The sequence below is a fragment of the Eurypyga helias genome, unplaced genomic scaffold (assembly GCF_000690775.1).
Source record: "Eurypyga helias isolate BGI_N326 unplaced genomic scaffold, ASM69077v1 scaffold26540, whole genome shotgun sequence".
NCBI classification, from domain to species: Eukaryota; Metazoa; Chordata; class Aves; order Eurypygiformes; family Eurypygidae; genus Eurypyga; species Eurypyga helias.
Window position 1 is genome coordinate 1 of NW_010226691.1, and position 11,215 is coordinate 11,215.

The 11,215-nt window shown below is 41.1% G+C and overlaps 1 protein-coding gene across 1 annotated transcript; it reads left to right on the plus strand.

Annotated features, from left to right (window-relative positions):
- Nucleotides 1-305: 305 nt before the first annotated feature.
- On the plus strand, nucleotides 306-10,279 carry LOC104504707 (squalene monooxygenase-like; the record flags this gene model as incomplete). Its single annotated transcript, XM_010154129.1, has 5 exons — nucleotides 306-590; nucleotides 2,564-2,816; nucleotides 3,102-3,282; nucleotides 6,282-6,378; nucleotides 10,166-10,279. Coding segments are annotated over exons 1-5 (930 nt in total), but the record flags the coding sequence as incomplete, so codon positions are not given.
- Nucleotides 10,280-11,215: the final 936 nt, after the last annotated feature.

The following is an 11,215-nucleotide window of genomic DNA, read 5'->3' on the forward strand; positions in this document are numbered from 1 at the left end:
CTAAGGTGCTGTGTGCAGCTCGGGGATCTCTAAGAAGACGTTTTCTATATATATATTGATTTATTTTTTTTCCGACGGTTTTGTAACCTCTCTCCGGGCTCCTGTGGCAGCACGGTGAGGTTGGGCTACTTCTGCAGGGGTTTGTCGAGCTCCTGATCTTTCCATCGAGATCTCCCTCCCTTCCATCGTGAAGGTTCTATACACAGGTTTTTCCTATACCTTGCACAAGCCCTCGTTTAGGGCAGCATCCGTCGGCAGGAAAGCTTTGGAGGAAGCAACCAGGAACAGTGACCAGTCCCCTCACGATGTGGACCTTTCTGGGTATCGCCTCCTTCATCTACGTGTATAAAAAGTGTGGAGACCTGATGACTTACGCTAATAAGGAGGTGCTACTCTCCATGTTGGTGTTTTTCTCCCTCGGCTTGCTGCTGTCGTACAGGTACCACTTCAGAGGGCCCAAGCAGCAGCAGCAGCGGAAGACCCACCTGGGGGTGCTCTCTGATGTTCTCTCAGCTTTGCCGCTGGTTGGCTTCTTCTGGGCCAAACCTTCCCCAGGATCTCAGCAAGTCGAACAACCCAAATGCAGAAAGGTAGGTTTAATTCAGACATGGCGCGTGGGGTGCAATGCCCTCCTGCTGTTCCCTCTGGCTGCTGACTGTCTGAAATTATGTAGTGATAGACCAGTGGTTTTATAGAGTCAAATATAAGTGTTTGGAGAAGGAGTTGTAGTAAAAAATTATTATACTAGCAGAAAGTTGTCTTCCAGTTGCCAGTCTGTTGTAGACATGAAGGACTGGAGCACCTCTACTCAGGGGAAGCTGAGAGAGCTGGGACTGTTCAGCCTGGAGAAGCGAAGGCTCAGGGGGGATCCCACCAATGTATATAAATACCTGAAGGGAGAGTGCAAAGAGGACGGAGCCAGGCTCTTTTCAGGGATGCCCAGTAACAGAGGCAGTGGGCACAGACTGAAACACAGGAGTTTCCCTCTAAACATTAGGAAACGACTTTTCACTTTGAGGGTGCTCGAGCACTGGCACAGGTTGCCTAGGAAGGTTGTAGGGCCTCCATCCTGTTCAAACCCCTGCTGGATGTGGTCCTGTGCAATCTGCCTTAAATGAGCCTGCATGAGCAGAGGGGCTTTGGACCAGATGACCTCCAGAGGTGCTTTCCAACCTCAGCTATTCTGTGATCAGATGCCTAATATTTCTGTATAAAACACATTTGTCTAGACAACTGCAGATACAGTTATTTGAAAACTATTTGTTAAATTGTTGCTTGTACAATACTACAGGACCTGAGCTCAGATACGCTGGGCTCAGTGGAACAGAGTGAGACTTGATGTGAGACAGCGGAGAGAGCTGGAGTTTGTGGCTGGAGGTTAGCTGGAGTCCTGCCATCCAGGACTACCGCCTGGACATGCATAGTTCTGGACATGCATAGTACATCTGTGGGTCAGCACGGTTTGGCTACTTTACTCTTCACTTCAGAGTGTTTTCAGCTGGGCACTGACCCCTTGCACAAAAGAACTTGAAACTGGTTTTGGCTGCAAGTCGAAGATTTTGGATTTTTTTTTTTCCCCCAGTAAAGCCTGTCTTTACTCCATTTTCTTGTGGTATCCGAATTCGGGTAGTTTTGCACTCCCTTGCCAAGTTGTAGATATAGACATGACACTATGCCACTAGAAATTGTTGTTCTGGGAACCCATTTCACTGCTGCACTTGTATTTTTATTGCTCTCAGCACTGCAGTGCTGAGGCATTTGCGAAAGGGTGGGTTGACTCTTCTTCCAGCTGGAGAAATGACTTGCAGGTTTGCCCTGGAATTCGCCTTACAACTTGTTTTCACTCTGAAGTGTATGTGATTAGATGCTCTGGGGGAGGTACTGTAATGTAGCTGGTCTTAGGTACCAGTTTAAATGTTAACTGATATCTAACCTGATGTATGTCAATTCCTAACTGTTGTAAATGTATGGGAACAGAAATTTTGTCTGTACTTTTGACTGATGAGTGTTGATTTCAGGACCATTTTATAAAATTTCCCAGGTAGCTGCTTCTGCTGACGTTTTTCCATGCTGAGTATTACCATGAGCCATTATTTTGGTAGGTAGGTTCACAGAGAGTAAAATTAAAGAAAAATACATTTTCCAGTGAATCTGAACTTTTTCATGGCAGAGTGCTATGGGTCCGTGCAGGAGTGGCTCACTGATATGAGGACATTGTATTACTTTAGAGACCAAGAATATGGGACAGCTTTGGCTTACTGCTTATTATAGGAACTTGACTTTCAGTCTCTTTGAGACTGTTAGTGGTTTGTCTTTGATTAGCAGGGCAGTTTTAGGCAAGTATCTTAATTTTGTTTGAGGGAGGGGGATGTTTTTTCTTTCCTCTGCTTGCTGTGTTTTTGTTGCATTGTAGAGTGCAACTGATTTCATTTTGGACAAAACTAAACTGCTCTCCAGCTACCAATGTGCTCTCAGTCCCCTGGATCAAAGTAGAACTAGTCCAAAGTCATCCATCTGACAAGGTTACAGTACATGTAACTTTTTGTTGTTTTCTTTTCTAAAGGGTAAAAGAGAAGTAAACTTCACAGATGTGTATCTGACAGAGACTGCTCCAAATGCACCATTATCACCCCAATATGATCCAGAAATTATCATTGTGGGATCAGGCGTCCTTGGCTCCTCCCTGGCCACGGTGCTTTCCAGGGATGGAAGAAAGGTGACTGTGATAGAGAGAGATCTGAAAGAACCTGACAGGATAGTTGGAGAATTGTTGCAACCTGGAGGTTTTAATGCACTTAGAGACTTGGGTCTTGGAGGTGAGTGCATTTCATAATCAGATATATGTATAACACAAGAGTTACTTCACTCATGCTTCTAGAAAAAGCATGCTTACAGGGAAAATGAAGAAATACATTATCTACGCTTAATATTTAAATTAAAATTGCTTGCGTATTTCCAGTCAGCCATTTTGAAAATACTCATCCTTCAGCATGTGTGTTTTGGTTACGAAAATTGGACTCTACATAGAGAAATATTTTTCATACATAATTAAGCATTCTTGAAGACTTTTTTAAACTCATCTCTCGGCTTGTATTTTGCAGATACAGTAGAAGGTATTGATTCACAAATTGTAAATGGCTACATAATTCATGACAAAGAGAGCAACTCGGAGGTTGAAATTCCTTATCCGACATCTGAGGATGGCCGTGTGGCGAGTGGAAGGTCTTTTCATCATGGCCAGTTCATCATGGGTCTCCGAAAGGCAGCTATGGCAGAGCCCAAGTGAGTCACCTTGTGAACAGCACAGCTGGGATCCAGAAGCACTGTTCCCAGCATCCGTGAAATTCCTTACCCGTCTCCCTCTGTCCGAACAGTGAGGGCTGCAATACAAAAGACTGAGAGAAAGTATCAGCCGTGGTTGCTCATTCTGTTCTCTTTAGACATGTTCATCAGTTGCATATCCATCATGCCTTTTGGGACAAACTACAGGAATATAGGCTTTAAGTATTAGGCAAGGTACTGTCCCATCCATGTGAGAGAACAGTTCAAGGGTAAAGGGTTGGTTGTGTTCTACTGAATCTTGGGCTTGGCATTTTATCAGAAGAGGCGACCCCTTCTCAGTGAGCGATGTGTAGAACTTCTTTGGTCCAGAAACAAGTGGCAAATCTGCTGTCATTTCTTAGGATCATAGAATGGTTTGGGTTGGAAAGCACCTGTAGAGGTCATCTAGTCCAACCCTTCTGCAATCAGCAGGGATATATATTTTTTCCACTGATATTATCTGTGATGTCAGAAATCAAGCTTCTTTACACTGCATGTTCTGTTTTTCTGCTAACAAGCAGTCAAGAAAAATAACTAGAAAGGACCACTAAATGGCTCTTTCCAGTTACTAACTCCTGCTTTTCAGATTCTTGAAGACACTTTCTCTTCCTAATAAATTAAAATTAGTGTTTGGTATTTCCTATTTAACTGATTTATTTCTTAAAAGAAATACATGAGATAATAAGGAAATTTTAGTGAAACAGAATAGATTCTAGGTTCTGTTTTCTGGTTTTTTTTGTCTTGTAGTTTTCTTCCCCTGAATAATGTTTACAAGGGAAAGATGTCATTATCATCTTTACCTTACAAGTCTTTATTTTGAATTGGAAAATTGCTTTCTCCTATTGTATCTGTTATATCCCTGGAGAAGGCTCCGGGGAGACCTTATAGCACCTTCCAGTACCTGAAGGGGGCTACAAGGAAGCTGGGGGGGACTTTTTACAAGGGCCTGTAGTGACAGGACAAGGGGTAACGGGTTTGAATTGAAAGCCGGGAGATTTAGATTCAATATCAGGAGGAAGTTCTTCCCGGAGAGGGTGGTGAGGCACTGGAACAGGTTGCCCAGAGAAGCTGTGGATGCCCCATCCCTGGAAGTGTTCAAGGCCAGGCTGGATGAGGCTTTGAGCAACCTGGTCTAGTGGAAGGTGTCCCTGCCCATGGCAGGGGGGTTGGAACTACATGGTCTTTAAGGTCCCTTCCAACCCAAACCATTCTGTGATTCTACGATCATGCCATGTTAGTGGCACTAAAACTAGCAGCTCTGTAGTACATTCAGAATTAATGACAACCATGTTTACCAGCCATAAAAGCGAAAGCCTTCTTGTTGAAGCTTCAAGTTCAGTGAAATTTGGGCACCTGGTTGCTCAACTTAGAGGAAAACTCCAGTACACAGTCTTTTTCCACACTGTCTTTAATGTTCATGTTGTGTATGTTTGCTTTCCATTTTAGTTGTAGCATAGAAAATTGCACATTAAAATAAGGTGCGGGAGGATCAAGGGCTCTTAATAGTGCCATGAGGTGGTGTTTTTCATCTCAAAGCTTTTGGGAATATAGTGGATAATTATTACTGGTTAATATATTTTCTTTATAGGTTCTGTTTCGGGTGAGTAAAATTGATTCTGCAGAGGAAAGAGGAAGGGCATCATTATTTAATTATTTTTATAGTGGGTGAGAACCAGAAAAAGGAGTGAGCAATTACAGATGACTGAAGTGACTATAAAAGGCATTTGAAGCCGATAGGATCCGCAGAACTCTGACTCGCCTGCTGTTAACCTGTGGCTGCAGTCCCTTGCTATTGAAGTTTCTGTTGTTATGCATAAGCACACTTACTCATACGCAGCCAGCCTGCCTGTTGCCTGGCTAATTAAACCAGTCACATCTGCTGTGAAATTTCTGTGCTGGCTGACATGTAGAAAAAGCCATGAATTCAACTGCTCATGTTCCCTCTGAGAGCCTGAAATACCAAGCTGTTATATTCTCATGTAGACCTTTACCTCATTTCTCCAAGTTGTGGAATTCCATCTGGGTATGAAAATATTTGTGAGGGAGAGAGAGTGTCCATTCTGAGCTGCCAAGTCTGAACTGCTGGGATCAGGTCTAACAGCTCAGACCCAAGAGGGGATGTAAATTTACAGAGATTTAATCTGTTAACCCCCAAGAGCTCTGACTGGGGGGATGCTCAGTTCAAACTCAACATAAGCACTAGTAGAACTTTTAAAAGCATAAATAACCAGGTAAATAGCAGTGTTTCCTGAATTCCTCAGGTGAAATGCTAGATGTCTCTGTCCTAAACAGGCTGGTTAGATTGTTTTGGACTACTACTTTTGCCCCATCCCTGGGTGTCTTCAAGGCCAGGCTGGATGATGCTTTGAGCAACCTGGTCTGGTGGAAGGTGTCCCTGCCCATGGCAGGGGGTTGGAACTAGATGATCTTTAAGGTCCCTTCCAGCCCAAACCATTCTGTGATTCTACTGTGAGAATTGGTACCTCGCTTTTATCTAGCGTGCATGTTAAGTTTTGAAGTGCTACTTTGGATCTTGCTCCTCAATTCTGCTTGGAATTAGGTCTCACCTGCACTGTCAGCATTACCCACCGTTTAACAGGGGTGACTCAGCGACCTGCCTGATTTCTGACTGTTATTAGGTGACAAACTCCTCTCTGCAGCTCTTTCCTTGCCAAGGATCACCAGAAGCACAACTGGGGATTCTGCTAAGTGGTAGGGTGTTTAAGATAAGCACTACAGTTAGGATATTCTCAGGTATCAAACCAGATGGTAGTGTTGAAATGAATGACAAGCACTTTCTGATGTTTAATGTGGCTTCTGAAAGCGGTCAAGAACACATCTTTGTAAAATTTAAGCAAACTGTGTCAGCAGAGACATTAGTGAAAATCTTGTTTTCCTTTTGTGTCTCGTGCCTTGAAACGTTTGTGTCGTTAATCCTCTTCCCTTCTGTTTTATTCCAGTGCAAAATTCATCGAAGGGACTGTGTTACAATTGCTTGAGGAAGATGACTGTGTCGTGGGTGTTCAGTACAAGGACAAAGAAACTGGAGACACTAAGGTAAGACAGTTTTCTCTTACAGTCTTTTGTTAAACTTTGAAGAAAATCGAGAGTTTGTTTGTACATATATACACACATTATATATACTTCTGTTTTATTCCAGTGCAAAATTCATCGAAGGGACTGTGTTACAATTGCTTGAGGAAGATGACTGTGTCGTGGGTGTTCAGTACAAGGACAAAGAAACTGGAGACACTAAGGTAAGACAGTTTTCTCTTACAGTCTTTTGTTAAACTTTGAAGAAAATCGAGAGTTTGTTTGTACATATATACACACATTATATATATATGTGTGTATATATATGTATATAAAAGCATATATATAATGTGTGTATATATGTATATATATGTATATAAATACATATGTATAATGTGTGTATATATGTGTGTGTATATACATATATATACATGAATTCTTTTCAAAAACCTCTGGTTTGGAGCACTGGTACAGAAATAACGCGGTTACCGAGAAAGCGAACACTTTATTAGGGGGAGGTTATTTTCTAGTGGATATGGTCTCGGCATTTGGGAATTCTGTTTATAACTTACTGTGCAGCTTCAGAGCTCAGTGTGAGCTCAGTGTCTCTGGAGAATTCAGTTCATTATTTATTTCCATATTCATATAGCTGGAGTTGAAAATCTTTTGAGAGTTACTGGTGAAAAAACCAATATATTAAGATTTGTGCTTTGCCTGCGTGTAATGATCTACATTTCCACGTGTACTTCCACCATCGACTGAGGTGTCTGAAAATAAGAAAATAGGTGCCTAATCATAGAAGTAGCTCCGTCCAGTCATTTTTTGCATCACAGACTTCTGGCTTATTTTAATTGTGTCACTGATCTGATTAATGCTCTGTGTTTCAGCCAATGCTAAACTGCTGGCTAAATGCTATGAAACTGTGTGAACTTATACTAAAAGTTTAGGAAAGATCAGTCTAGATAGAACTTACATGCTGAAGTTCTGGATATACTGCTTATTCTCTAGAAAAGCCAGATTTATAATCTCCTTCTCTGTTTACTTTAAAATTCCTTAGTTGCCTAATGTAGCCAGTGTGTTCAGTTGTGCTCTGATGGGGAAGATGGGAATTTCCTGCCTATGCCCTGCTGCCCTCCACACAAGATTGAGAAAGTTCCTGAGTAGCTGAAGTTCCTACTCTGAGCATTGCTAACAAAATCGCTCATGTTTAGGTCTCTTAGAAGTGGAAATGGTGGTATAAAACCATATGTAAAAGAACCTTTTAAAAGTACTGGCCCAAGATGGTGGGGAGCTAGCTGGTTTTAAACCCTCCCCAGGCAGTGGCGTTTCAGCCCACCTGATGGCTGGAAGTAGGAAGCTGTAAGAGACCTGAGTGGAAACATCATCCTTGACCCTTCTTGAGGTAGTTGGAGGAAGAGGGAGTTGCAAGTCCTGTTCCTTGGTCTGCCTTACATGTCGTGTGAAATAAAAACATATTAGGAAATCCACTCTTCTAGAATTAGCCATGGAGTCACAAATGGGTACTGGAAAGATAGGGAGATTGGAGAGAAGGAGGTTGTAGGAAGAGTGGAGTGGGTTGGTTGGTTGGTTGTGGTGTTTGTTGTTTTTTTAGTTTTTTTTTCCTAAAGGCAATTTGCTTTATCATCCAGCAATGTAGAAGGGGGTTGTCTTGTTTGCAGGGTAGTGGGGGATAGTGCATATTTTGCTTTAGGATTTGGGGTTTCTACACATATATGGATGCTGTTGTTGTCCTTGTAAATGTGACTTATTTGACCAGCAGTAGAGTGTTTGTGGTGTTTGTTGTTTTTTTGGTTTTTTTTTCCTAAAGGCAATTTGCTTTATCATCCAGCAATGTAGAAGGGGGTTGTCTTGTTTGCAGGGTAGTGGGGGATAGTGCATATTTTGCTTTAGGATTTGGGGTTTCTACACATATATGGATGCTGTTGTTGTCCTTGTAAATGTGACTTATTTGACCAGCAGTAGAGTGACCGGTGTTGTAGCCTACATCTTTCTGGAGAGCATAGATGTTGTTCTTAAAGCTTTGAGTTTCCTGTCTGTATAATGCGGACAAGCAAATTCATGTTTTGCTCTTTCTGTGGCTGGAAAGAGCTGTTTCATTTGCTGGCCCAGAACTCCTTTGATTGCAGAAATCTAGTGTAAGGAATTTCCACTAAATATTTCTTCTTAACTGTGTTTCCCTGCCTGTGACTTTTTACAGCTGCGAAGCTACTTAGCAGGAAGAAAACCCAAACCAAACCAGTGCCTGTTTACATTTCTTAACCTTCTTTAATGAAGAGAGGAGCCTGATCTGTGTTGTGTGGTTTTGGTTTTCTGCTCTCTCCATCCCTGTTGTCCATCACATTACACTTGAGATTTTAATTCTTTTAAATGAGGTTGAAATTAGCCAGTATGCTAGCAGTCAGCTTATAAAATTTATCAAACCCAGGCAACTGAATAGAGTAAAGGTCTTAGTATGTTGACTGTGGAAAAATTGTAACATAAGCATTCAGTTCATTAGACACCAGGGAACCCCCACGGGCAGGTGACTTTGCTCTAATTGCAGGAATAATTAGAGCTTGCAGTCATCCAAGGCAGGAATCTGTAGGAAAGAGGTTTTGTTAGCTCTGCTCAGGAGCTCACTTCTATAAGCTCAGACACCATAAACATCTATTACTTATCTCTGCTGTCATCTGATTTTGTCCGACTTCCCTCCTGCAGCAAAAGGTGTAAGGGCTGGGTGATACAAGTTGACTGAGTCCATCCTCTGCAGGAGAGAACTGCTCGTAGGGGGACCCATTCACGTGCTGACTCACCAGATGCTCCTGTCCAATAGTGAAATACTTTCCAGAAATACTAATGAAACACTGCGTGCCTTTTTGCCTTTTCACTTATATCCCAAAAGCTGAACAGGAAAACTTCATTTTTAACTTTCTTTTTTTTTTCTTCTTATGCCAAATGCGTGAGATTACTGAAGGCCAGTATAAACCCATGGTCATTTGCAGTTAAATCACTGCATATACTGGCACTGAGAAAGCTGAAGGTAGGAGGGAGCATCTACCTCTAAACACTTCCTGGTATAATAATCTTGTCCTGCTACTGTAACAGTAAAATGCTTAAAAATATATTTTAATAAACAGAATACTTTGCTTGTCTTAGAGAACAATGTATGTGTCAAACATTAGCAATTTGTGCATACATTTAGGCTGAGCCTCATCAGTTTACTCAGATTTTATTTTTTATTTTGTCTATATACACTTATTTGCTCTTATAGTTCCTAAGTACACTAGGAACTCCTCAGAGTCCACTGCTTGGCCTTTTAAGGAAGATCTGGGTAACCTTCCTGCATTTCAGTTTGTTACACTTCAGTTTAATTTTGTTTAGTTCCTTATGCATGGTTCTTTAATTTAAAATTTCTTCTTTGTTTTCTTTTTTCCCCTGAAGAGCATTATAGACTGAGGGGAGCAACTACTCTACTTCATTGCGTGTTTTTTTTTTTTTTTAATAATCCAAGTTCCTAAACAGTCCCCATAACTAGGTTATCTGATCACATGTCTAAAAACGCTGGAGTATATTGTTAGATCAACTTTTAAAGGAAATAGTTAAATATGAGTATGAGGAAGGCAAAAAATACTGTATTTCTTACTACATATGTTATAAATATGGTCTGTGATCCTCTTACATGTTTGTTGTTTTGTAGAACATCTAGTGTACAATTGAAAATGAGAGCTTGGGAGTTGTTTCCCACTGCTCTGAAACAAAACTGAAAATGTCATACCTGTTTTGGTCTTTTCTTTCTTTCTTTATGCTGCAGGAACTTCACGCACCACTTACTGTTGTAGCTGATGGACTTTTCTCCAAGTTTAGGAAAAGCTTGGTCTCCAACAAAGTTACTGTTTCTTCCCATTTTGTTGGTTGCATTTTGAAGGTAACTTTTTAATGTATAATACTATATAAGCCAATATGCTACTTCTTCTTACTGTGGGTCTGAATTACATGGAATATGCTGTTGTTCATTATCTTTTCCAACAGAGTCAATTTGAACTATGTCTTTACATATTTATCCAGCTGTTCTATCAGTCTCTGTGTCCCTGTGAGGAGTCTTGGAAATTTTTATGTCTGTTTTTAACTCTTTAAATTACTGATGCATACTCTGTCCTAGCTCTAGGATAGCTGAACTGGCTGTGTCAGACTTAACAGGTTTGGTACAGTTACAGATCAGATTTTCAACTCTTAAATATCTTTAAAGTAACTGTGAGCCAGTTTTGGTTTTGTTTGTTCTTTGGTTTTGGGTTTTCTTAAAGTGGGTATTGTTGTTAAAATTTAGATTTATGGTTTTAAGAGTAGAGTACAGTGTTAGTCTCAAGCATATAGTTGAACAAGGCAGGGTTTAAAAAAAACTGGTCTAGGATTCAACATAAGTAGTTTGAACTGAGCACTGGAATCTCTAGACCAGATCATAGAAAATACTATTTTATTTTTTTTTAAAGTAAAAAGTTTCAGTGTCTCGTGTAAGGTAGTGCTATAACTGCTATGAGTCCTGTATCTTACATAGCACTACTCTCTGGACTAGAGGTAGGCACCACTGTAGAGCCAGAACCCAATTTGTAATGTTATTTCAGTGGATATAGGTAAACAAGCAGATGAAACAACAAGCAGGTCCTGGGCAAAGTGAGGCAAAAAAAAAAAAAGCAGCCTACAGCAGATGGAAGCAGGGACAGGTAGCCTGGGAGGATTACAGGGAAGTTACCCGAGAGGTTAGAGATCAGGTTAGGAAAGCCAAAGCCCTGACAGAATTGAACCTGGCCAGGGACATCAAGGCCAACAAGAAGGGCTTCTATAGGTACATAGGGGATAAGAAGAA